The sequence below is a fragment of the Pelophylax lessonae genome (assembly GCF_965119305.1).
Source record: "Pelophylax lessonae genome assembly, chromosome: 10".
NCBI classification, from domain to species: domain Eukaryota; kingdom Metazoa; phylum Chordata; class Amphibia; order Anura; family Ranidae; genus Pelophylax; species Pelophylax lessonae.
Window position 1 is genome coordinate 44,160,244 of NC_138777.1, and position 27,860 is coordinate 44,188,103.

Consider the following 27,860-nt stretch of genomic DNA (forward strand, 5'->3'; position numbering starts at 1 on the left):
AGTCCCCTTAATGTACCTGCAAAGTGGCGCATCTGTACAATGTATGGAGCCTGCTGCAGCAATACTGACATTTCTAAAGGAAAAAATGTAATTTAAACTTGGTCGCGGCTGTAATGTATTGTCAGCTCCCAGCAATACAGTAATGAAAATGAAAAAAAGGCGTAGGCCCCCCTAAAAACCATACCAGACCCTTATCCGAGCATGCAGCCTGGCAGGCCAGGGAAAGGGGGGGGAGACAAGGGAGCGTAACCCCCCTCCTGAACCATACCAGGCCGCTTGCCCTCAACATGGGGAGGGTGCTTTGGGGTGCCCCCCAAAGCACCTTGTCCCCATGTTGATGGGGACAATGACCTTTTCCCGACAACCCTGGGCTGTGGTAGTGGGGGCCTGTGGGTGGGGGGGGGGGCTAATCGCAATTTGGAACTTGCGTTCAACTCTAACAGAGCCCATCCCTACTTGCAGTATTTCCCTTACATGCATGATTTTTTTTATTCACTTGCAAGGTGATTTTGAACTTGAAAATTTGACTACTTTAGGAAGAAGCCATTTCCTAGCCAAGTTCTCTTACTACTTACACATCATAGCCGTCCCCTCTTCTGGAAGTGTCTAATTACTGTCTTTACTGGCTCAGCTCTTCTTCCTCTTTCCCCCCCCATGAAAAGTTTTTATTGATTTTTGTCTGAATTGAGCAGGAAGGGTTAAAAATGCTGTCAACTTTTTATTGCTAGAAAACTACCCAATTCATCCAGCAATATACCAATACACCCAATGATGAGGTGGTCATTTTATTGATCTTAATGAATTTTTGAGGTGCATGGGCATTGTGAGCATTTGGCATACAAGTATGGTGCTGGATGGATTAGACAATTTTCTAGTTTTTGACCTCATTTGTTTGAGGTACATGGGCTGTGTGCTAGCCAATTGATGGGAAATCCAAAATGTTAGTTGTTACCAAGACAAGGGGTAAAGGGAAGTATTCCAATGGAGACACTTGTTCTAGTGGAAAATGTCTAAGCGGGGACTTTACACCATTTGGGAGAGATTTCCTCTCTTCCTGTGAAGTGAAGGAAAATTTTCCTAAAAAAATTGGGAGATTCTGACCTTCAAAAACTAAATAAAAATTGCTATACAGGTATTTCACATGCAGTTTGATAGCTGGCTTAGCAATAAACCTTCCAATTCTATGCAGACTATTCACACGATTCTCATGGCATTATCAAGGCAATGTTGAACCACTTTCAATCTCAAATCAACATGAGTCAGGGCAAGCTGCCAACCACTGTTTAGAATGTTTATTAGTTTCAACAGAAGCCATTGCTGTGAACTACCTTGACCATCAAGATATTATTTGCAATTGAAATTGGTTTGCTAAAGTTTCATTTCAGTTTTGTATTCATCAAATACCTCCTAACTTTCATAAATATGAAAGAGGGACACCACTTAGAACTATTTTGTAGACTGAGGAAACCTCTAAAGTTATGCAGACCACAAAGAAATAATAAACAAAAAGTCATTGGTTAAACCCAAAAATGCAATAATTTAGAGGTTTGATAAAAGGTTTGGGGTAGGTTTGGTACTTAAAGCGGAGTTCCGGCCACAAAATCGTTACTTTAGATTTTGTGGCATCCGCTTCCTTATTGTCACCTGTAAAAGAATTGGATACTCCCGTTTTTTTTTTTTTTACTTACCTTGTTTCAGAAGAAAATATACTCACCTTTCCTTCAACTTCCTCCCTCCTCGGCCACGGCCCGCGCCATCACTTCCTGTCCCGCAATGCGTCCTGGGAGCTATTAGTCATCACTCCCAGGATGCAATGGGCAGTGACGAAGGCGGCCGGCCGCTCCTCTCATCGCGTTATTTGCAAACAGGAAATAACGCGATGATAGGCGTCCCTATACTATGCCGATCGCATAGTACTGGGCATGCGCGAGATTTCGCGCTGCATTCATCGGCCCCCTCCATCTAGAAAGAGGAAGCAGGGCATATATTTGCACACAGCGGCTTCGGGTGACCAGCAAAAAGATGGCGGTGCTCTGCAAACATTTTATAAAGTAAGATTTAATGATTCTCAATCTATTATTTAAATGTATAAAACCGGATTAGCGGATGTATGAAGGGCAGTGGATAACTGTTTTGGGAAGTATTTAAAAAAAAAAAACGATTCTGTGGCCGGAACTCTGCTTTAAATGGTACATTTTTTTTTCTTAAGATATATATACTTAAACCAAAAAAAGATCAAAACAAAGCCGGAAAAATTTGGTTAGAGGCCCTCCAAATAAGGAACAGTGGTGCACTAGGGTTTTCATACAAATGCTGAAAACTCTTAGCAATGGGGATTATTTGGGCCAATTTTTGTGGCATAACTGATATCAAGTTGCTACAATAGGAGCAAACAGAAGCTCTCATTTCCCAGCTAATGACAAATAGTAGCCTAATGACTAGCTTCACCTTCACACCCTCTGAACTGGCAGGTGTAGCAAAGAAGATGGAGAATGGTCAAGTCCAAGATGGAAGAAGGGACTCAGAAAATGTTTAGGGCCTAAGGTATTAATTTTGGGATGGAGGGGAGGGGGAGGGGAAGGGGGAAGGGGGACGGGGGGGGAGTAATAATAGGAATAAGACACCAATTGTCAAACCAACGTAGTCAACTAATAGATCAAAAATTGAATTATAGCTCAGAGAATGAAAATTTTCTAATGAATTACTTCCAGTGTACAACCAGCTTCATGTGGAAGGCAATCCTTTGTTTCATTTCGAATGTATAGGCTCCTTCAACCATAAGAATCTGGGATAGGCAGAACAAAACAAATCTATGGGAACACCCATGTGAAATCCAGATATAAGAACGGGTTCTTTCATCAGTGCCTTTGAGGGCTCATTGACACCAAATACACTTGAAAAAGTCTTACATTAGCTTTTGGCTTTATGAGGTACTTACTATTTTTAAATACAATAACCTGTGGCAAATTTAATTGCATACTGGTTTGATGTCACAAATGTGAATTTCAGTTGGTTGATACATTCTTATTAAACAAAGCCAAAATATAGGCATCATTTTCAATATACTCCATTACCCCACACTATCTCTCCCTCAAAACCAAAATGTTTTCTTGAAGGTTGAAGATTACCCATCAAGGTGTGCAAGGAAACAATAGTTTTAGAACCTGCTAGCAGAGATGTAGAAAATGTACATATATACAGTATCTCACAAAAGTGAGTACACCCCTCACATTTTTGTAAATATTGTATTATATCTTTTCATGTGACAACACTGAAATGCCACTTTGCTACAATGTAAAGTAGTGAGTGTACAGCTTGTATAACAGTATAAATTTGCTGTCCCCTCAAAATAACTCAACACACAGCCATTAATGTCTAAACTGCTGGCAACAAAAGTGAGTGCACCCCTAAGTGCAAATGTTAAAATTGGGCCCAAAGTGTCAATATTTTGTGTGGTCAGCATTATTTTCCAGCACTGCCTTAACCCTCTTGGGCATTGAGTTCACCAGAGCTTCACAGGTTGCCACTGGGGTCCTCTTTCATTCCTCCATGACGACATCACAGAGCTAGTGGATGTTAGAGACCTTGCGCTCCTCCACCATCCATTTGAGCATGCCCCACAGATGCTCAATAGGGTTTAGGTCTGGAGACATGCTTGGCCAGTCCATCACCTTTACCCTCAGCTTCTTTAGCAAGGCAGTGGTCGTCATGGAGGTGTGTTTTGGGGTCGTTATGTTGGAATACTGCCCTGCGGCACCATCTCCGATGGGAAGAGATCATGCTCTGCTTCAGTATGTCACAGTACATGTTGCCATTCATTGTTCCCTCGATGAACTGTAGCTCCCCAGTGCCGGCAGCACTCACGCAGCTCCAGACCATGACACTCCCAGCCAGATGCTTGACTGTTGGCAAGACACACTTGTATTTGTACTCCTCACCTGGTTGCCGCCACACACACTTGACACCATCTGTATCAAATAAGTTTACCTTGGTCTCATCAGACCAAAGGACATGGTTCCAGTAATCCATGTTCTTAGTCTGCTTGTCTTCAGCAAACTGCAGGTTTTCTCTCGCATCATCTCTTGAAGAGGCTTCCTTCTGGAACGACAGCCATGCAGACCAATTTTGATGCAGTGTGCGGCGTATGGTCTGAGCACTGACAGGCTGACAGCCCCCCCTTCAAACTCTGCAGCAATGCTGGCAGCACTCATACGGCTATTTCCCAAAGACAACCTCTGGATATGACGCTGAGCATGTGCACTCAACTTCTTTGGTCGACCATGGCGAGGTCTGTTCTGAGTGGAACTAGTCCTGGTTAACCGCTGTATGGTCTTGGCCACCGTGCTGAAGCTTAGTTTCAGGGTCTTGACAATCTTCTTAAAGTGTAGGTCATTTTTATTTAGAGCAACAATTCTTTTTTTTCAAATCCTAAGAGTTCTTTGCCATGAGGTACCATGTTGAACTTCCAGTGAACAGCATGAGAGAGCGAGAGCACTAATGAGTCATATGATACTGGGGAGGGAAAATGGCTAAGTGGGCCCAATTTGGACATTTTCACTTAGGGGTGTACTCCCTTTTGTTGCCAATGGTTTAGACATTAATGGCTGTGTGTTGAGTTATTTTGAGGGGACAGCAAATTTACACAGAGTTACAAAGTTATGCAAGCTGTACATTCACTACTCTACATTGTAGCAAAGTGTAATTTCTTCAGTGTTGTCACATGAAAATATATAATTATTATTATTCTATAGGATTTATATAGCGCTGACAGTTTACACAGCAATTTACAACTTGAGGGTAGACAGTACAAACACAATACACTTTAATACAGTAGGGAATTCAGAATCAGAGGGCCCTTCTCGTTAGAGCTTACAATCTAAGAGTGGGGCTTGTTAAAGAGGGGCTTCCAGATTCCGATAAGCTCCCCACCTGCAGACTCCCACAACCACAGCCCAGGGTTGTCAGGAGCCCTTGTACCCATCAACATGGGGACAAGGTGCTTTGGAGGGCAAGACTTTAATAAAGTTTGCATGTTCGCTCAAACTTTTCCGCTGTTCTAGATGTTCTGGTGCGAACCGATCACTACTGAAGAGGTGGCTTGGATGAGCTGTGAAAGATCTTTAACATTACAGTACAAGTCCAGTTGAATGTGACCAACTACTACTAGCTATATGACCTGGATATATGAGAACCTTCAGACATTTTATCGTCGACAAGGAATTCTGCTCTGAAATATGTATGCTGCCATTGCTAACCGTCTTCAGATTCTAGTTTCCTTGCAGTGTCCATTTTGTTTGAGTTACTATCTTGAACAATTATACAGCCAATGAATTTAAAGCACCTGAGTTGCATACTAGGTCAGTAACAGAACTACTGTTTTAAAGGGGTGGACAACAATGACTGACAACATTTTCCGCAGCCATTTTGCCTTATAAGAAAATGACACAAGCATCATGCACAAGTACATACAGATAGCCAAAATTCACACCTACTGTTTGTTTTGCCAATCAATCGTTGGATCAGTTTGCTCATCTTTACATTATTATTATTATTATTATTATTCTTCAGGATTTATAGAGCACCAACCGTTTGGGCAGCGCTTTACAGTGTGAGGGCAGAGAGTACGGTTACAATATAATTCAATACAGGAGTAATCAGAGGGCCCTGCTCGTTGGCACTTACACATAAATGCATTTCCATGCAACAGCCATTGAACAGTGATGCTAATTGCAGGTATAATTGCTCAAAAAGAGTACCTGCTTAAAATACACTGCAGTTTCCTTTTTGAACAAGGAGGACATGCTAAATAACGCATTTGTATCTTGTAATGCTGTTTATACAGTTAGCAGTGTGTAGGGTTACCTCTTTTTTGGGGCTAGAGAATTCATAGAGTGCCCTGAAGAGTACATTATCTATGGTTGGATGGATAACACATTATTCTCTGTGGATGGAGCTGCCTTTGTGAGCTGGCCTTTATTTTTGGATTCTTTAGGGGTTGTACAGGAATCCTTAGCAGCAGCATCAGCAGGGGGCATCCTGTGTGTGCGAGATTACTCACTGCACTCTATTTTCCAACAGTAGAAATGTGCTGGGTTAATGGGTCTGCCATGTGGCTTGTTTTTCCCAAGACTGTTTTTACTTTACTCTTAGATCTTGGTTGAGCATTTTATAGTGATAGTTATCCAGTTTAGGTTTTTGGAAGCCCTATTATTGTGACCATTTTTGTGCACCAAACCCTTGTGCTAAATTAGACAGTAATTGGCTTATGTGACACTCTTGATCTTCTCTAAAATAAATGCAAAGCCCACATTTTTTTTAATTTTTTTTATTTCGTTTTTTGTAGTTTTGCATAGAGTAGGAAAGGATTAGAACCTATATTAGTCTTTTATTGCGGTCTCTGTCCTGACTACATATTCACCATCCTTGTCCTGCTGACCATGTCTCATATTTGAAGTTTTATTAGCATCCAAAGGGATTGTGAACAAAATTAAATTATTCAAGTTTAAACTTTCTACACGTGCAGACTATGATTTCCTTTTGGTCTATTTTAACAGATGAAATGGGAGAAATTCGAACTAGGGAATGATAACTGTTAAAAAGGAACAGGGACCTATTGACCATTGTCACCAAGACCGAAAGTGACAAGGTACTATTATAGGTGTAATTGTAGAAAATACTGGACCCACAAGGTTTTCAGACTTTAGGTTTTCAGGATTTGCCACATCATGCATTCCTGCTAAGGAATAATTACCATGCTCAGTTGGCATGGTTATAGTCATGGTTAAGGAAATTATGCTTGGTTAGGGAACGCTGCGGGTGTAGCCCAAATGGAAACCCTAGTGAATGTTAGTAAATCATACCATAGAGGTACTAAATTATTTCTTTTGAAGGGTCCAATTTAGCTAGGTCAGAGGTTTTCAAACTATGGCCCCCAGTTGTTCAGGAACTACAATTCCCATCATGCCCAAGTCATGTCTGGTAATGTCAGCATTTTACAATGCCTTCTGGGACATGTAGTTCTGCAAAAACTGGAGGGCCGTAGTTTGGAGATCCCTGATCTAGGTTGTGCTATATCTAGTAGTTAACCAGTGGAACCATTCCACTGGACTTATTCTGTAATTCTGTATTGCTGAAGAGGTTTCATAATGAGTGTCAGGAAAGTACCCCAACATTTACAAAAATTCCACAGAGGAGCAACGACACCTTGATCCAATCACCATAGAAAGGTGGATGTTCTTTCTAGAAGATCAGGATGGGAGGTGTGAAAATTGTGGAGCACACTTATGGAGCATTCCCTACACCAAGGATGGTGATGATATAACTTAAATAGGATGGTTCCACAACTTTCACATTTCCCATCTTGTATTTTTACAATCTACATTTACACATTGTGTGGGTATTGGATGAAGGTGTAGTGTAGATATAATTGGTGGGATACTACTACTACTAGATTTACCAAAAACCTATTTTTTTTCTTTGATGCCTTAAAGTGAACCTGTACCTTGTCTGGACTATATGAAAATAAGGACCTTCTTGAAAGTGGGGTTCACGTAGAGTCTATACTTGCCATTCTCCAACCAGGGAGAAGATCAACATCCCAAATTGCAGTGCATCCGTCCAGCATATTGTAAGTGTAGAATTGAACCCCTGGTTTGGTCTGCTGCTCAAAGCACATTTTCTAATTGTGCCCATGGGTGTGCACACAAACCCTTTCATTGTGACCATGGCTATTGGTAATAACAGCCCTGCAGCCAGCAACTGGGAAGATTGAGTGTGCTCTGAGGGTCACACCTGGACTCTAAGCAGGTGACCATTGTAATTTCACAGTGAGCACCTGGCTGAGCCATCTTGCCTGACTGTTTCTGGTTTCAATACTTTCAGACACATATCTAGAATAATTATGCAGTTAATGAAGCCTAAGAGACAAAAAGTCCCAGTCTGCATATTTGTGCAAGGCAATTTAACGCATAGGCCCTTGATTTGATATCCCAGCCAGGCAAGTGCCATCTTCCAAAAGGTAAAAATTGCAGATTATATGGTTTCTCAGTACAGGTTTAATATTAAGCCAATCTAAACAAGCAACATCCAAATGACTTCCTTTAAAATAGTTAGTGCGTTGTTTTATATGTTCTCTCTTTTTGTTACAGGATGGAATTGCGAGCTTTGTGTGTCATTGTCTTGGTGGCAATCCTTGCCGTCAGCTCTCAGGCCGCCAAGAACAAGAAAGGTAATTTAGTGTTATAATCGGCTAGAAATTTCTCCAGCCCAATCTCCTCTCCGCATTTACCTACAAAGACCAGTTAAACTCTTTAACAATTAGGATTGTTTTAATCAGCCAGGCGAAAAATCTAAAATTGATTCTCAAATCATTTTGTAATATTAAAAAAATCAATATTTCTTTCCAAAATGAAGCCATTTTATTTAAACATTCAATAAAACTGCTAATGTTGCTTCCTTGCATCTACAGTTTACCTGCCAGGGATCTCCTGTATGCCCTTTTGCATACAGAAACTACACAATCTATAATTCCTATATATTTAGACCACTGTTCTTCCTAGATGTCTGTGTAGAGTTTGAAATCATATTAGACATCCCCTGCAACAGGAATTTGGGTGAGGTACTTCAATGAGCTGGCATATGCAATGGGAAGCAGAGGCTGCTTATTCTGGTTCAAACTGATCAGGTGGTGAATCCTGCCAACAAGCAGTGGTGGGATATCTCCAGAACAGAATTGGCGTTTTATCTTGGTACAAAATGGCTCGTAACTAATGCTTGGGTGATGTAAAAAGACAAGGGATCCCTCATTTTAAAGGGGGTGCACTCTTCTTTAATGCTTATAATTCAAGAGCAAAACTTACTTTCTTCATATACACAGAGCAAATTTCTTTCCTGCAAGCACAGGTTGCAGGAAAGAAATTTGCTTGATTCCCCCATCAACACAGACCAGGTCGATGTGTGAATCTCTTCTGCTGGGTCATTGTCGTCTTCTCCTGGAGGGGGGAAGACCGTGATTATCGCTCGTGGCTATAGCAGTCATTTGCGATCGTCGCAACAGAATCCGACATGCTGGTTGTACCCAAGTTGATCGATGTAACATTCAGCCTGCACATTAACTGTTCGATGCAGGAACCTGCAAAGATTTAAATCGTGTATGGCTGGCCTAAGTAAGAATATGTAACCACACTACAAGGCTGGAATCATGGGTATCTAGAATCAATCACTAAAAGCCGATATACCACTTTAGCATGTTAACACCGTTTCAAAAATTGTTTTCAGTCTTTTTAAATTGTATTTTAAATAAGAGCTGGTGATCCTGCCATATGTCCTTTTTCATGCACTTTCTGTTATGGCATAACTGTCTCCCATTTTTACTTTTGCCATGTGCCAAAACACATTGCTTGGGCATAATCCACCATGGTCACTATCAGAAAATCAGTCCAAAATTTATTTTTAAAAGAGATAACTGTATTTCATGGTAAATGGCAAGGCATTTGTTTGATATCCAGTCACCCAGTTAGAGTTTAGATCTACTTTAAGACCCTTTCCTTTTTTTCCAGTGCTCGTAAATCTGTCCCATTAGTTCCCGTACTTTGCCTCCAGTTTCTTTTTCAGTGCTGACATACAGCTTTTGCAACCCTTTTTTTCTTTCCGTCCACAGACAAAGGTAAAAAAGGCGGATCGGACTGCTCAGATTGGAAGTGGAGCCCTTGTGTCCCGAACAGCAAGGATTGTGGTCTGGGAACTCGGGAGGGGACATGCAAAGAGGAGACAAGCAAACTAAAGTGCAAAATTCCATGCAACTGGAAGAAACCCTTTGGAGGTGAGAGTATGATAAATAGAAACATAAGAGCAATGAGCTACAAAGATGCCAAACTGTCTGTGGTCTCTGATGGACTCTTGCCGGGGAAGAATCAATGAACTGGGTTAGAACACCCAACTTTTCTTTTACCCCTTGAAAGAGAACAAAAACTGGAATGCCTTTCTGCTCTCTTCTATAGACCTTATGGTCATTCAGGCATGTCTGTGCATGTAATTACTTTTCAGTTGTCAAACTGTGCCTGCAGATTTGACTTCCATTTAACGTATTTAGCAAAATTATGGATTACCGTACTTGGTGTATATAAACCCAAAAGCTTTTTTCACTGTTAGTCATCATATCTCACTGTGTATATTTTCTCAAATCTATTTGAATGATTCTTTTGCAAAGTTTCATAGCTAGAGATCATACCAGTAATATCTTTATGTTTCAGACTGATGGCACTAAGCTATTACCTTGTAATTAGCAGCAGTGTTACCTGGCTGTTAGCGTTCCTTTAGTTGGCTATGAGCTGATGATCTGGTAGGCACCTGATCGGGCAACTGAAGGAGTGCACATGGAGGGCTGACAAAACTGCTGCTAATTGCGAGAACAGCTTAGCATTGTCAACCTTAAGTAGGAAGTCCTGGTACTGGCAAGATCTCCTGGTAAGAAACTTTGCAACAGATTCAGAAGAAATTATTTAACAAAATTTGAAGAGTGAAATATGAGGCAGAACTTTCTGGAAAATAGGTTTTGGGTTTACATAATAGTTGAAAACCAGTATAGGTTGGCTTAGCAGTAACACCATATATTTCTTACCCTCCAGCTGACTGCAAGTACAAGTTCAACAACTGGGGCGAATGTAACACTGAGACTAGTGTAAAGAGCCGTACTGGAACACTGAAGAAGGCCTTGTACAATGCAGAGTGCCAGCAAACCGTTGAGGCTACCAAACCCTGCTCTGTCAAAACCAAGACCAAATCCAAAGGTGAGTTTGCCAAAACCAATATTCAAGTTGAATAACTGGATATCCAGACAATATTTTACGAATGCACCATAATAGAGGAAGTAATAGTTTTGGTAGCCCAGTCCCAGGACAGCACCAAACATGGCAAGCACACTTTCACATACACAATTGCAAATCGCAGCTCTCAAGATTTGGTACCTAGGTTCAGATGGAAATCCAAAGTTTTATTGTTTAATATACATATAACCCCCCCCCCCCTCTCTTGTCCCAAAGCTAGTGTTGATGTTTTGTACTTTAAGTTTTGTTTAAAACCAACAGCTGTATTTGCATTCTGAGTAACGGCGTAAGGCATACATCACATTTCGACAGGATGAATGTGATGCTGAAGGAGCAAGATGGAACCTTTTAAATGCCATGGTCAATGATTTAGAAAGGTTCCAAAGTTCCTCCTGAAGTAGCCGTTGAATCCAGGAAACCATGTTGGCCAATTGATTACTTGAACCATGGCATGCTATTTTTTTTGACTGGCAGCAGACAATTGCTTCTGTTTGATCGCGACATACCAGTATGAAGGTTTGAGCCATACTACGTTGGCCTTCGTTTCCCTGCATGATATGCTTTGTTTTGTTTCTAAAGAAAGAATTCATTTTTGGTACAATATGACCTTTTTATGTCCATCCCTGTCCTGGGTGTACTTAGTGCATATACAGTATCTCACAAAAGTGAGTACACCCCTCACATTTTTGTAAATATTTTATTATATCTTTAATGTGACAATCCTGGAGAAATTAAACTTTGCTACAATGTAAAGTAGTGAGTGTACAGCTTGTATAACAGTGTAAATTTGCTGTCCCCCTCAAAATAACTCCACACAGCCATTAATGTTTAAACCACTGGCAACAAAAGTGAGTACACCCCTAAAATATAAATGTCCAAATTGGGCCCAATTAGCCATTTTCCCTCCCCGGTGTCATGTGACTCGTTAGTGTTACAAGGTCTCAGGCGTGAATGGGTAGCAGGTGTGTTAAATTTGGTAATATCGCTCTCACTCTCTCCTACTGGTCACTGCAAGTTCAACATGGCACCTCATGGCAAAGAACTCTCTGAGGATCTGAAAAAAAGAATTGTTGCTCTACATAAAGATGGCCTAGGCTTTAAGAAGATTAAGACCCTGAAGGCCCTTTAACAGGACAGGTTCCACTCAGAACAGGCCTCGCCATGGTCGACCAATGAAGTGCATGTGCTCAGTGTCGTATCCAGAGGTTGTCTTTGGAAATTAGATGTATGAGTTCTGCCAGCACTGCTGCAGAGGTTGAAGGAGTGGGGGGTCAGCCTGTCAGTGCTCAGACCATACACTGCATCAAAATGGTCTGCATGGCTGTCGTCCCAGAAGGAAGCCTCTTCTAAAGATGATGCACAAGGATGTCCACAAACAGTTTGCTGAAGACAAGCAGACTAAGGACATGGATTACTGGAACTATGTCCTGTGGTCTGATGAGATCAAGATAAACTTTATTGGTTCAGATGGTGTCAAGCATGTGTGGCGGCAACCAGGTGAGGAGTACAAAGACAAGTGTCTTGCCTACAGTCAAGCATTTGGGTGGGAGTGTCATGGTCTGGGGCTGCATGAGTGTTGCCGGCACTGGAGAGCTACAGTTCATTGAGGGAACCATGAATGCCAACATGTACTATGACATACTGAAGCAGAGCATGATCCCCTCCCTTTGGAGATTGGGCCGCAGGGCAGTATTCCAACATAACAACCCCAAATATGCCTCCAAGATGACCATTGCCTTGCTAAAGAAGCTGTGTGTAAAGGTGATGGACTGACCAAGCATGTCTCCAGACCTAAACCCTATTGAGCATCTGTGGGGCATCCTCAAACGGAAGGTGGAGGAGCGCAAGATCTCTAACATTCACCAGCTCCATGATGTCATCATGGAGGAGTAGAAGAGGACTCCAGTGGCAACCAACCTGTGAGGCTCTAGTAAACTCCATGCCCAAGAGGGTTAAGGCAGTGCTGAAAAAATAATGGTGGCCACACAAAATATTGACACTTTGGGCCCAATTTGGACATTTTCACTTAGGGGTGTACTCACTTTTGTTGCCAGCGGTTTAGACAATAATGGCTGGGTGTAGAGTTATTTTGAGGGGACCGCAAATTTACACCGTTATACAAGCTGTACACTCACTACTTTACATTGTAGCAAAGTGTAATTTCTTCAGACCCCGTTCACACAGGGGCGACGCTACTTGCTGGGGCGACCTGTGAACCGCGACCACGCTGTGCACCGCGACCTCGGCGCGACATGCACGGACTTCATATCATTGAAGTCAATGCAGGTCGCCTCCAGGTCGCCCCAAAGTAGTACAGGACCCTTTTTCTAAGTCGGAGCGACTTGTGTCGCTCCTATTAGAACGGGTCCTGTGCTAATCAATGGCAGGCGACCCACCGCAACTTGTCAGGCGACCAAGTCGCCTGACAAGTCGCGCTAGTGTGAATGGGGACTCAGTGTTGCATGAAAAGATAAAATAAAATATTTACAAAAATGTGAGGGGTGTACTCCCTTTTGTTGGATACTTTAATTGCAGCAGATACATTGTAGAAGACGTGAGTTTCAGAGATTGTGTTGCTCCTAAGCCTACACACTTTTTTTTTTTTTTGCGCAAGGAGCACCTGAATCTAATTGAACACTGTACCATCTGGTGTACTGAACTCTTTCAATGCACCATAACTGGAAGGATTGAGGCAAATATCATTTGCATCAACATCATTCAATACATGCTGCATATAAAGTAATGCACTCTACAATATGAAGATTATAAATAGATTTGTGGCTGGATGATAATTATACACAGTGCAAGATTTGTTTGTGCAATACAGATTAAGTGATGTTTGTTACTTACTATACACAGGGCTTTTCTTCTCAGAGAATAGGTGCAGGAACCCCCTCCTTCTAAGCCCTTCTTTATCGCTGCCCCCCTACCCACCTCCCAAGTACCGCACCTTTTAGAGAATACCGAACCAAGTATCATACTAAGTAATTTATATGGAATTTGTTAATAACAAGAATGACAGTAAAACAGATCCCTGCAGAGAGCAACAGTGCCCCCCCCCCCCCCCCAAGCAACAATAGATATCAGCCCAGAAACAACAGATCCCCCACACAGCAATAGACAGCAACAATAGATCCCCCAGCAGCCAGCATCAATAGGCCCTCCAGTACACCCCAACACTCCTTGCCATTGCATACATTTAGTGCTCGAGGTGCCGGAACTGCGTTCCCCACATGACCACTGAAAAAAAAAAAAGAAAAAACTAGACTAGATTCCATGGGTGGTAAAGGTTAATTTTTTATATATTTACATACAGAGAAAGAAATGAGACCTTTGTAGTCAGTTTAAGGCTTCCTTGAGGCCAGCACAGTTAGAAGTACATTACTTGTGATGTCAGAAGTGACAACAGTTCTACTCCCTCTGTTGAATCGGGTTCTAAAGATGGTGAAGTTTTTCTATATATTTTCTTAGAGAAGGTGCTGAGTTCTTGGTAGTCTCCTTTATTGACAAGTTGTAAGCCTTTTTGAACGTTTACAACCTCCAGCATAGTGTGGCAATGCGGTTTCAGGCTTCCTTTTAAAGCCCATTATAGTTGGGAGTGAATGACTTGTGGTGTCAGAAGTGACAACAATCCTATTCTTTCTACTTAAAGCAAGCAGTTCACATGTGGGGAGAAGTGTAGGCGCCAAGCCCCAAGAATGGGAATTGCCAGGAGTCACCCACAAACCTCACCAGGGGCAAGGTCCACCTTTTTAACTGTCCCAAAAGAGAAAGCTTCCAGGAGTCTCCCCCCAAATCTCGCTGAGGGGTACGTTCCAGATTATAGATATAAGGAAAGATTTATTAATCGATTATTCCCTTTTCACCAGCCTTGGGCCTGCAAAGCTCCCCCAGCCCCTACATGACCATCAGCTAGGAAGGATGGTCTTCACATGCTGGCTACTGACCCACAAGGGTTTGGTTGTGTCAATGTAGTACCGATTTTGTGTCTGCAGATGTGTTTTGAATGTGTCAGTATCAAAAGAGGATGTGTTGGGCGCTTGTGCCGACTGGATGGGGCCCGTACTGGGATCAGAATGGGGAGGAGTGGACTTTCAGATGGTGCAAAGTTCCAGTGTTGTCACGGAGGGCAGAACTGTAGGCAGGCAGAAGCCAAAAATCCCGCTGGCACATACAAGAATAGAGGACAGGCGCCACTCAGTAAAACAATCAGGGTTTATTGCACAGCATTTCAAACAAAAAGGAATGACCGCACTTCCGATGGATTTTCAAAGAAAGGAGTATCTTTATTCCACATCAATCAAATGGCAGGTACAGGTACACACTGTGAATGCAGGACAATCGGTGGACGCGTTTCACGACTGCATATGTGATGAATAAGCGACATATGCAGTCGTGAAATGCGTCCACCGATTGTCCTGCATTCACAGTGTGTACCTGTACCTGCCATTTGATTGATGTGGAATAAAGATACTCCTTTCTTTGAAAATCCATCGGAAGTGCGGTCATTCCTTTTTGTTTGAAGTTATCCTGGATTGCGGATCCGACCGGCACCTGATCCCAGTCTCACCTGGAGCGGTCTACCCTGTTTGGATTTTGTTTATTGCACAGCATACGTAGCACACTTACATTAAGGCAAGGGTACAGGCTTCTCCTTAAGGCTCCTTAATCCCTTCCATGGCGTGGTACTTCCGCCTCCGGCCGAGCCAGCAGCCGGGAGATGACAAAACTTCGGGGAAGTCCAATGGGGGAGCCGGATCAAGCCGAGGACGGCGGTGAGCCGCTCGTCCACTGGTGGTGACGTAAATCACCAGCGGAAGTACCACGCCATGGAAGGGATTAAGGAGCCTTAAGGAGAAGCCTGTACCCTTGCCTTAATGTAAGTGTGCTATGTATGCGGTGCAATAAACCCTGATTGTTTTACTGAGTGGCACCTGTGCTCTATTCTTGAGTGTGTCAGTATGGTACTAATTATCTTTGGTTTTGTCAGTATAAAGCTTATGCTGTATCTGCAGACAGATTGTGATTGAGTTAATTGTTTTGAGTCAACTTCTGTATTTTATTTATAATCTTGCCATTGTTAAAATTTGTAAGAGAATTTTTGGCGCTGTATGCTGTGTCTGTGCGTTTGGAGGTAGGGGTTCACTAAGTTAGCTGACCAAGGGGAGAAATAAGTATAAATCCAGCTTACTTGGTGGGTCTGTTTAACTAAACAAAATGAATAAGAGTAGAGATAAACCATTAGGGTATGCATAAACTAGTAGTAACCCCCCTAACCCTACATACCTGATTATACATTCATGTTCAGTAAATATGCTTAGGTCCTAATTTGCAGTGCTTACTGAACATTCAAATAATGTTGCTTCTGTTCCGATAAGGTACACTATAGAATGCACTTTCTCCATCATGTCATGCAAGTATACTATGTAATTTATGTGCAGGTATTTTAGCATTGTTGTCTGTATCCTCCGATGACCAGTTTTTGACTTCTTTACTCCGTCCATAAAGGATAAGTTTACCTTTTGTAACATGTTACACCCATATTCAGGGTGTAACATGGAACATATTACTGTTGCAACAGCCCCCCCCCCCCCCTAGTTCCACGTTTTGACAGCAAACGAGGGATATTCTCCCCACACTAGCTGCCACAGTTTTTTTTAAAACATAGCCCTGCGAGCCACCACCCACACAGGCACGTCATCCAGTTCTGTGAATGGGAAGCTTCAAGTACTGACAGCCTTTGTGGCTATTGGCTTGTAGTTTTTAATGAAGTACCAGGGTGCTGTTGAGCTCTCTATGTCGTTCATTGATGAAATTCCTGTCATTGTGTAACTGCCTGCTTATATGCGGTACGAGCAGACAACTTACAGTGCATCCAGAAAGTATTCACAGCACTTTACTTTTTCCACATTTTGTTATCTTACAGCCTTATTCCAAAATGGATTGAATTACATTTTTCCTCAAAATTCTACAAACCATACCCCGTAATGACCTGAAAGAAGTTTATTTGAAATCTTTTCAAATTTTATCAATGATTAATAAAACAAAAACGAAAAAAATCACAATGTACATAAGTATTCACAGCCTTTGCTCAATGCTTTGTTGAAGCACCAATTGTAGCCTCAAGTCTTTTTGAATATGATGCTACAAGCTTGGCACACCTATTTTTGGGCAGTTTCTCCCATTATTTTTTGCAGGGCCTCTCAAGCTCCATCAGGTTGGATGAGCAGCGAGGGTGCACAGCCATTTTCAGATCTCTCCAGAGATAATCAATCGGGTTCAAGTCTAGGCTCTGGCTGCACCACTCAAGGACAATCGCAGAGTTGTCCCATAGCCACTCCTTTGTTACCATAGCTGTGTGCTTAAGGTCGCTGTCCTGTTGGAAGATGAACCTTTGCCCCAGTCTGAGGTCCAGAGTGCTCTGGATCAGGTTTTCATCAAGGATGTCTCTGTTCATTGCTGCATTCCTCTTTCCCTCAGTCCTGACTAGTCTCCAAGTTCTTGCCGCTGAGAAAAATCCCCACAGCATGATGCTGCCACCACCATGCATCACTGTAGGGATGGTATTGGCCAGGTGAAGAGCGGTGCCTGGTTTTCTCCAGATATGACGCTTGTCATTCAGGCCAAAGAATTCAATCTTTCATCAGACCAGAGAATTTGGTTTCTCATGATCTGGGAGTCCTTCAGGTGCCTTTTGGCAAACTCCAGGTTGGCTGTCATGTGCTTTTTTTACTGAAAAGTGTCTTTCCTCTGGCCACTCTACCATACAGGCCCGATTGGTGGAGTGCTGTAGAGATAGTTGTTCTTCTGGAGGGTTCCCCTCTCTCCACAGAGAAACGCTGGAGCTCTGTCAGAGTGACCATTGGGTTCTTTGTCACCTCCCTGACGAAGGCCCTTCACTGTTTGCTCAGTTTGGCCAGGTGGCTCGCTTTAGGAAGAACCCCAGTGGTTCCAAACTTCTTCCATTTACTGATGATGGAGGCCACTGTGCCAATTGGGACCTTCAATGCTGCAGAAAATTTTCTGTACCCTTCCCCAGATCTGTGCCTCAATACAATCCTGTCTTGGAGGTCTACAGACAATTCCTTGGACTTCATGGCTTGGTTTGTGTTCTGACATGCACTAATAACTGTGGGACCTTCTATAGACAGGTGTGTGCCTTTCCAAATCATGTCCAATAAACAATTTATGACAGACTCCAATCAAGTTGTAGAAACATGTCATGGATGATCAGTGGAAGCAGGATGCACCTGAGCTCAAATTTGAGTGTCATGGCAAAGGCTGTGAATACTTATGTACATGGGGTTTTTTTTTTTCATTTTTTTTTTAATACATTTGCAAAGATTTCAAACAAACTTATTTCACATAGTCATTATGGGGTAGTATTTGTAGAATTTTGAGGGAAAAAATGAATTTAATTAATTCTGTAATAAGTTCCTAAAATAACAAAATGTGGAAAAAGTGAAGCGCTGTGAATACTTTCCAGAGGCACTGTACACTGACAGTCTGCAAGAGCCCTGCATTGCACTCTCAATCTGCTGATCGTGGTACAATGCTTTGCAGGCTCCTAGTAAAAAAAAAAAAAATGTAAATAATTAAATACACATTTTTTAACCTGCAAAAAGATGTGCATTTACCATATGTTTTGTTTTTATAATTTTTTTTTTTTTTTTTTTTTACAAAAGGTGAACCTATCCTTTAAATATAGTATAGGATAGCCAAATTTTCTGATTACATATGCAGGCTTTGCAAAAAGATGGTTAATTGGCAGCTTCTGTCTTTTAGTAAGAGATTTTATGTTAGCTTTGATCTGGTGGAAAGCAGGCTCTCCATATGTTACATAGTTACATAGTAGGTGAGGTTGAATAAAGACATCAATCCATCCAGTTCAACCTGTGTAGGTGTGTGTGCTTGTAAACATCTCACATAGCCCTGAATGTTCTGATCCTTGAGATGTACGTCTAAGAGTCTTTTGAAAGCCACCATACTTCCCGCAGAAACCACCTCTTGTGGTAGAGAATTCCACAATCTTGTAGTAAAGAACTCCCCACGTTGCCTGAGGTTAAAACGCTTCTCCTCTAATCGCATTGTCTGCCCTCTTGTCCTCATGCAATCCCTTTGACTGAACAGCTTTTTTTCTAAGCTGAGATCCCCATTGAGATATTTATAAATTGCTATCATGTCCCCCCTCAGGCGTCTCTTCTCTAGGGAGAATAAATCAAGCGATTGCAGACGCTCTTCATAATTAGGGTCCTCCAATCCCCTTATCAGTTTAGTTGCCCTTCTCTGGACTCTCTCCAGCTCCAACACATCCCTCCTGAGGACTGGCGACCAGAACTGGACAGAATACTGGACCAGAGTTTTATAAAGTGGAAGGATTATAGTCTTATCTCTGGAATATGGCCAATGGAGATTTCAGCATCATGGCTGGGTTTCTCCACAAGGCCAAAAAGTCTGTAATTTCAGGTGGAATCAAGTCCAATAGTGAGACAGTGTCTGGATCCTCCTGGGTTTCCCCATAGGATCAAGGACACTGCAGAGTGGGGGAGGGTGCCCTGTGTGGGAACACCCCATGTTCCTCCAGTGTCTCTTAGCCCCCCTATATGTCATCCAACGTTTAGCCCTAGAACTTCCCATCTTCCAGTTTGTGTGCTATAGTGTTCTGTGGCAAATGTAATCACACACCTAACCCCCAATAAATATCCCCATTTTGACATACCATGGAGCCTTCATATGAAAAAATAATTTTATGTGTTTTTCTACAGGTAAAAAGGGAAAGGGGAAGGATTAAAGACTGAGAAGATGAAGCAAAAACATTTTCCAGCGGGGTACGAGCCCCAAAGAACAACCGAGTCAAAGTGCCCTCTACAGTCTGTCTTCAACATGCACTCTTCTGCCCTCTCCCCATTACCCCAAGATTTCTATTTTTAATCACTAATGTCTTTTAGGAAGAAAAAAAGAAAAGAAAAAGGAATGTAAAAATAAGATACAATTTCTCCTCTCACAAAAGATAAAACTATCCCCAATATTTTTCTCTGCAGTCTTTGCTATTGTCTGATATCCCAATATATAAACTTTCCCTTTTACCTATACACACTGTAAGTGGTTTCATATTTCTGTGTTTTTTTTTATTAGGAAAAGTCCTTTTTTTTTGTTTTTTACTGTTTTTGTTTTTAAATAAATGTACAGTTTTTTGAATTTGTAGTAATGACTCCTGTTTGTATGTTTTCTGTGTGATTTAGTAGAGCCAAGTCTGTACATTGCATATCTGACAACCTCTGCATTTGGTAAATAAAAATTAAGAGCACGAATATTTGCGCAAAAAACACATTCTTCCTTTCAATGTAATTTTGTACAATAATGCTAGTTAAAAAAAAAAAAAAATTGGAGCAATTAATAGTAGTGCATGTAGTACATCACAACAAAATAATAGCAGTGTGGCTTGCTAGAGAAGGACTTGCAAGGGTTAAATTAATATGATCCTCAAAATAACGCTGACTTTCCAATACATAGGCAGAAAAAGTTGCAATTGTGACAATAAAGGAGTTACAAATGTGCAATTGCATACAATGTTTGAGCATTAGTCAGTTCAGAGGCGTAACTACAAACTTAAGGGCCCCAGTGCAAGAAGCCATGAAGGGCCCCCCCCCCCAACCCCATCCCAGGGACCCTTTCTCATATTTTGCAGCTGGCCTCCTCCTGCTGTCTTGAGGTCCCCACATGGTGGTGGAATGCCAGGGCCCAATCACAAGTGCGACCTTTAAGACTCTGGTAGTTCTGCCACTAACTTTACTATTACTAGCAGGCATTTTGGAGGATGTAAGGGAGCACAGTACCTCCAGAGTGCCCCCTTGGGATCAGTGGCAGTAGTGATGTGGGGGGGATGGAATCAGTGGCAGTGGTGGATCAATGGCGGTGGGGGGGACCAGTGGCAGAGGGATAATGGTGGGGGGGATAGGATCAGTGGCAGAGGGTTGGTTGTGGAGGGATGGTATCAGGGGCAGAGGGATGGTGGGGGGGGATGGGATCAGTGGCAGAGGGAAGGTTGGTGGGGGGGTGAGAAGGTGGAAGAAAGATGGAATCAGTTGCAGAGGGATGGTATCAGTGGCAGAGGGATGGCGGGGGGGGGGGTGGAATGGTGGTGGAGGGATGGGATCAGTGACAGAGGGATGGTGGGGGGGGGTCGGATCAGTTGGAGAGGGATGGTGGAGGGATGGTATCAGTGGCAGAGGGATGGTGGTGGGTGATGGGATGGTGTTAGAGGAATGAGATCAGTGACAGAGGGATGGGATTAGTGGCAGAGGGATGGTGGGGGAGGGGTGGGATGGAGGGATGGGATCAGTAGCAGAGGGATAGTGAGGGGAGGTGGTAAAGGGATGGGATCAGGGGGAGAGGGATGGTGGGGGTTATGGGATGGAGGGATGGGGATCAGTGGCAGAGGGATGGTGGGGGGAATGGGATGGAGGGATGGGATCAGTGGCAGAGGTATGGTGGGGGGGGGGGGGGTTATGGGATGGAGGGATGGGGATCAGTGGCAGAGGGATGGTGGGGGGAATGGGATGGAGGGATGGGATCAGTGGCAGAGGTATGGTGGGGGGGGGGAATGGGATGGAGGGATGGGATCAGTGGCGGGTGGATGGGATCAGGGGCAGAGGGACGGTGGGTGGATGGGATGGGATCAGTGGCAGAGGGATATTGAGGGGTATGGGATGATGACACTGGTACTCGCCTGTTCTCAGTGTCAATCCCCCTCCTTGCTCAGCACTCTCAGCTTGGCTTCACAGTGCCTCCAGTAGCAGCTCTCCCAACATGGGGACTCTGTCTTCACATTGGCTCATGCAGGGGAGATCTCCTCTCCCTTCACCCTACTGGCCTATCAGCTGACTTTCTCCTCCACCCGAAATTGATTTTCTTGGAGGAATGGGCGAGCACTGTGCCAGTAGAAGTGAATGTATAATGTCTCGACTGACATGCCTGCAATTGGCGGCGGGTAGGGCCCACAGTGTACAACTATGTCTGGGACATTTTGCCTCAATCATTGCCTAGAAGCGGCAGGTGCAATCATTGCCTAGAAGCGGCGGGTGGGCCCCTCCTCCCTCCCCCCTCCCCCCTCCCAGTGGCGGAACGTCAAGGCCCAGTCACAAGTGCGACTGCTGCAACCCTGGTAGTTCCACCACTGAGTCAGTTGTTACAATACACAGACAATAAATGGGTAGGCATTATAATATTTGGGAACAAATCAGAAATTGTGAAAATAAGCAGACAACAAATGGGCTACAGGGTCAACATGTGGGCAGCAAATGGGCAACCATGACAATATGTGTGTGTTAACAATAACAGGGATAATACCTTGATGCCAGCCATTGGGAATAATGTTCCTTACATTAGACAGTCAAACGCCCTTTGCATTGGTGGTTATTGGGAAGAAGCATCCCTATTACACTGGTAGTCAGTGGGAAGAATACTGCATCTTTCCACTTACCATCAATGTGAAGGATCTCCATCATGATTAAGGCCATAATTGGCTGAAACATGTTGACATTTTGTGGCTGTTACTGTGCATACCTACTGAATAAAGTCCATGTCTGCAGAGAATATACTGCAGTGCTGGCTTTTTTTGATGGTTTGATTTGGACGAGGCTTTAGTTTCCTCAGCCTGGGTACCAGTGTTACTGTAGTTGTGGGATAAAGTGGTAGTTAGAAGCACCTACTCTGTATGTTTGTTGGACTTTAAAGGATATGTCCTGCATTGGTGGTCAAAAGGTAAATGTAAAGGTCAGGTTGAAAAAGTCCATCTAGTTCAACCAATTAAAAAAAAATAGAAAAAACGTTTATCCCATATACACAATCATTTACCCACAGTTGATCGAGAGGAAGGCAAAAAAAAAAAAACAGCAAAGCATGATCCAATTTGCTACAGCAGGGGAAAAAAATCCTTCCTGATCCTCCAAGGCAATCAGTCTCTGGATCAACTTTAGCCATAACTGTTAGTATTCAGTTATATTATGTACATGTAGGAAAGAATCCAGGCCTTTTTTAAAGCACAAAGACAGAAATAAAGGCCCATAGGACTTTTAAGAGACACACAACGGACGTTAAAAATACATTTATTTATTACATGAATAAATACATACAAAAATATATTGGGAAAAAATCAACAATATCAATGGTGTGCATCAGTAAAATAGAATGCAAATACATGCAGAATATCACTTCATCTATTTCTGACATTCCAATAATATGTCATATCAATCTGTGCTGTATAGATCTCAATGTGTTTCGCAAATTCAATAGTTCGCTTCATCAGGAGAAACATAGATATGACTAGTTAATGCCATAATCAGAATCCTCTCATATAACCACTTACGTTCCTCTACGTCCATGCGGCTGTTCCAATAAATAATATAGCATGATAAAATAAAGATTCTTCCCACCAGGAGTTGGGGAGAGAAGGGATATCAGCCCAAAAATAGACAGGCAAAGCCTCCGGATATAATGGAATCATAGCCTCCACATAGATCAGCTTGGTTCCTTTTTTTAATGCAATCTACTGAGCTGGCCTGAACCACCTCTGGAGGGAGTCTATTCCACATTTTCAAAGCTCATACTGTGAAGAAACTTTCTGTATTTTGGAGATTAAATCTGTTTTCCTCTAGATGTAAAGAGTGCCCCCTTGTCCCAGGGCCATCTTTTCCAATGGGCATGCCCGGCGGTTGCCCGGGGGCCCCACTTGCCAAGGGGCCCCACACACATGGTGGCAATTACTGTCCCCCAACAGGCCAGAATCCAGATTACTTTGTTTACCTGGTGGTCTAGGGCCCCCCCATTGTCCTCCAGGCCCCCCGTTGTTGTCCGCCGGTGGCTCGACTCGAGTCTGCATTGCCCACTGGTTGCTAAGGTCAGCCGATTGGCATCTAGCAACCAGTGATGTTCTGAGAGCAGACCCATGATGCACAGCGGGGGGGGGGGATCCTCCTTGTCGGCTCGTCCTCCTCTCCTCTCTGCACCTAGAAGACTGGCTCCACCCACCTCCTCCCTTCATGTGTACCCGTTGTGAAAGGTAAGGCAGCCAGCCCAGCTGCCAGGCTGCTTGATTTTCTTTCTTTTTTTCACTCTTATCCATGGACACAAGAGACAACTACCTGGAGGATATACCTTACTATATATTGGTCCCCGTAATATGGATATAGTAAGGTATATCCTCCAGGTAGTAGTTGTGCTCTCTTGTAGTATATAGTGTTCCCTGTAATATGTATATAGTAAGGTATATACTCCAGGTAGTTGTACTCTCTTGTAGTATATTCTCGTGGGTGATTGTGTAGGCAGGGGGCCCCAGAGCACTGCATTGCCCAGGGGCCTATAAGGCTCTTAAGATGGCACTGCCTTGTCCTCTGTGATGAGCTTAAAGTTAATAATTCTACACCAAGTTCAGTATATGGACCCCTTGTGTATTTATACATGGTGATCATATCCCCCCTTAATCTTATCTTCTCAAGAGAGAATAAATTCAGTTCCTCTAATCTTTCCCCATAGCTGAGCTCCTCCATGCCTCCACACTTGTATAAAGTACTCCAAACCCATACTTGAGTAAAAGTACAAGTGCTTGATCAAAAAGTGACTTGAGTAGAAGTGGAAGTGCTCTATCAGAAAGTGACTTGAGTAGAAGTACTAAAGTATTCAACATATTTTGTACTTAAGTATTGCAAGTAGTTTTTTTTTTTTAATTTTGCTACTCAAGTACTGAAAGTAAAAGTACCAGTAGTTTTTTAAAACAATTTGCTACTCAAGTACTGAAAGTAGAAGTACAAGTACTGTGTTATGTAGTTATTAAAGAAAGAAGTCAAAAGTTTGAACATCATATTGCTTTTAATTATTTCAAATGAACCTAAGGCCTCTTTCACACGGGCGTTCCGTATGTCCGTATATCACCCCATCCGTTTGCGGGTGATATACAGACATAATGCTTGTCAATGGGATTGCGGATGTCAGCGGATGACCATCCGCTGACATCCGATTTGCGCCCTTTCAGTTCTGTTCCGTTTTTTGGAACAGAACGGAACAGAACCCTATTTTTCTTCAGTTTAAAAAACGGAAATGACGCAAAATCGGATGTCAGCGGTGTCATCCACAATCCCATAGACATACATTATGTCCGTATATCATCCGCAAACGGATGGGATGATATGCGGACATACGGACTGGATGACACAATCCGAGTCCATAAAAAAAAAAAAGTGCCGGAGCGAATCGCAATACGGTCCGCTCCGCGTGAAAGAGGCCATAAGGACAATCCCAATTCCTTTGGCTGTAACTTTTTGTAAACAAAAACAGATAAAGTATGTCCCTCTCTTCCCCCTTTAAAGCATCCCTCCTTCTCTTCCCTGCATGTTTTTTTTTTCTCCACAGCTTATTGGTGCGCAAAATCATATATAAACCAATGTGATATACAACAATATATTCCAATAATGAAATAAAGGAAGAGTGTATGAAATCAAAGTCCATATATATAATGCCATAATACCATATATATGTGACAAAACAAGATGAATATATATATATTATATATTCCAAATAATAGGTGCAGACTCCCACCACCTTGTGGATTTCCCCCTTACCCCGGCGGATGAAGGTAAGTGCAAAATAATATCCAAATAGACTCTTCCAGTGAAACAAAACTGCAAAACCTGTGCTCTCAACTTCCAGTGAAAAAAGCAAAATCAGCCTCTTACCAGAAAAAAGGTCTATGTACGCTTGTGACTCTCCTTGGTTGGGGGAGGTTCTCTTTCCCCTTAACAGCAGATATGTAGACCATTTTATTTATACATACAGTAGCATTTATTTTCATATGCGCTGATTAACACATGACATTACACACATTTTTTTGAGCTTCATGAAACCTGCCATCTACTGTTCTGGCAGTGGTAATTTTTATAATAGTAACGAGTAACTATGCAGCACAAAAAAAAAATATCGGAGTAGAAGTATTGAAATCATCGAAAAAATGTAGTGAAGTAAAAGTGGAAGTAGGAGAAAAAAATTCTACTCCAGGAAAGTACAGATACCGCCTTTCGGTATTTAAGTACAGTAGTGAAGTAGTTCTACTTAGTTACTATACATCTCTGCATGCCTATTATCAGTTTGGTTGCCCTTCTCTGCACTTTCTCCAATATCCTTTGTGTGAACTGGTGCCCAACACATCACTGACACTACAGAACTCACCTGTGAGCCAACAGGAGGCACCTCCATCCATTGCACTAACACTGCCTCTGCTGAGTCATGTCAGAACTATGCATGCTGTTGGGTAGAATATCAATCCACCTAGTGTTACCTGCACTCCATGGACACCCTACAGCTGGCCTGACTCAGTGCACCCCCACCCCATTCGTTTAACCACTTGCCGACCAGCAGCCGTACTTATACTGCAGCAGGTCGGCTCTGTACCGTGTAACGACATACCAGTATGTCGTTTCCCGGGACCGCTAGTGGTGGTGCACACGCGCGGCAAATGGCTACAGGGGAAGCCAATCAGCAGGTCCGGCAGCTGCGATGTCAGCAGAGCACCCCTGATCATTCCCCGTGGAGACAGAACGGCGGTCTGCCCCCTCCTGTCGAGTTCAACTCGCCAAAATCTGCAACCACGTCACTTCCGGTATGTCTACAGCAGGAATAACTGGAGATTTCAACGAGTTGCTGTTTTAACAGACCACCAGCAGCCGGTACACTACTGTACACGACCAGTTGCCTCTTTTTAAAGAACACATTGCAGGCGGCCATGTTGTTGGTTAGTAGCGGGCGTTACTAAGAATATCCAGTCATTATAGCGTGTACCGTAGTGTACACGCTGCCGGTGCTCTGTGAAAACAGCAACTCGTTGACATCTCCAAATATTCCTGCTGTAGACATACCGGAAGTGACGTGCTTGGAGATTTTGGAGAGTTGAAGTTTTCGACAGAGAACCCCCACAGCAAGCAGCTTGCTATTGGGGCAACCCGAGCCGAGCTGCAGCACTGTGTATCCCTTCAGATAGGGAGCTGCTGTTTGGCTCAACCCCCTCTCTCTCCTGATTAGCTAACTGACTTTGATTGACAACAGCAGGAGTCAATGGCGCCGCTGCTGTGTCTCAGGCTCAGCCAATCAGGAGGGAGAGTCATGGACGGCTGAGAGACTCGTGGACATCGCTGGATAGAGATGAGGCTCAGGTAAGTATTAGGGGTGCTGGGGCGTATGTGGTTGGAGCCACTAGATGCTGCGTGCAGGCAGCCCATTCATGTCTATAGGAATGCACTGACTGCATAGACAAATCCACTCTTTTCATTTTAACTGTAATGATTTTTACTATTATTGTCGTTAGTAATATTATTACTATTATTATTACGCCATTATTATAATTTTTTTGTTTTCATTTCTTATTTAAAAAAAATGTTTTCTTTATTTAACGACAATCAGATTGTATAATGTTTGGCTCAATTAATACACATACCAGTTTTATTTTCTCACTTTTTATTAGGTTAACATCTCATTCGAAATGTATAATTTTAGTAATAGTGATGATTATTATTATTATTATTATTTTTTTTTTTTCTTTTAGTACCCATATTCTTATTTTTGTTCACCACTCATGTTCTCTTTTTTATGCAATTATTGTGATAATTTGACACTCTCATTATTGACTGTTTAGTTTTAATTATGACCCTGCGGGGGGGGGGGGGGGGGGGGGAAATAGGTGTGCGCAGCCTATTGCATTAGGGTGTGCACCTGTAAGCTCAAACACATTCCTGTGTTTGTGTATTTACACTATATTACCAAAAGTATTGGGACACCTGCCTTTACACGCACATAAACTTTAATGGCATCCCAGTCTTAGTCCGTAGGGTTCAATATTGAGCTGGCCCACCCTTCGCAGCTATAGCAACTTCAACTCTTCTGGGAAGGCTGTCCACAAGGTTTAGGAGTGTGTCTATGAGAATGTTTGAGGTCAGACACTGATGTTGGATGAGAAGGCCTGGCTCTCAGTCTGCACTCAAATTCATCCCAAAG

General features: G+C 42.8%; 1 protein-coding gene across 1 annotated transcript in view; it reads left to right on the plus strand.

Annotated features, from left to right (window-relative positions):
* Positions 1-19,915, plus strand: part of MDK (midkine) — a 43,097-nt gene extending 23,182 nt beyond the window's left edge. The window contains exons 2-5 of the mRNA XM_082270593.1: positions 8,148-8,227; positions 9,659-9,820; positions 10,626-10,787; positions 19,589-19,915. Coding sequence (XP_082126719.1) covers positions 8,149-8,227; positions 9,659-9,820; positions 10,626-10,787; positions 19,589-19,614 — 429 coding nt within the window. The 5' untranslated portion in view covers position 8,148 and the 3' untranslated portion in view covers positions 19,615-19,915. The remainder of the gene's footprint in view (positions 1-8,147; positions 8,228-9,658; positions 9,821-10,625; positions 10,788-19,588) is intronic.
* Positions 19,916-27,860: the final 7,945 nt, after the last annotated feature.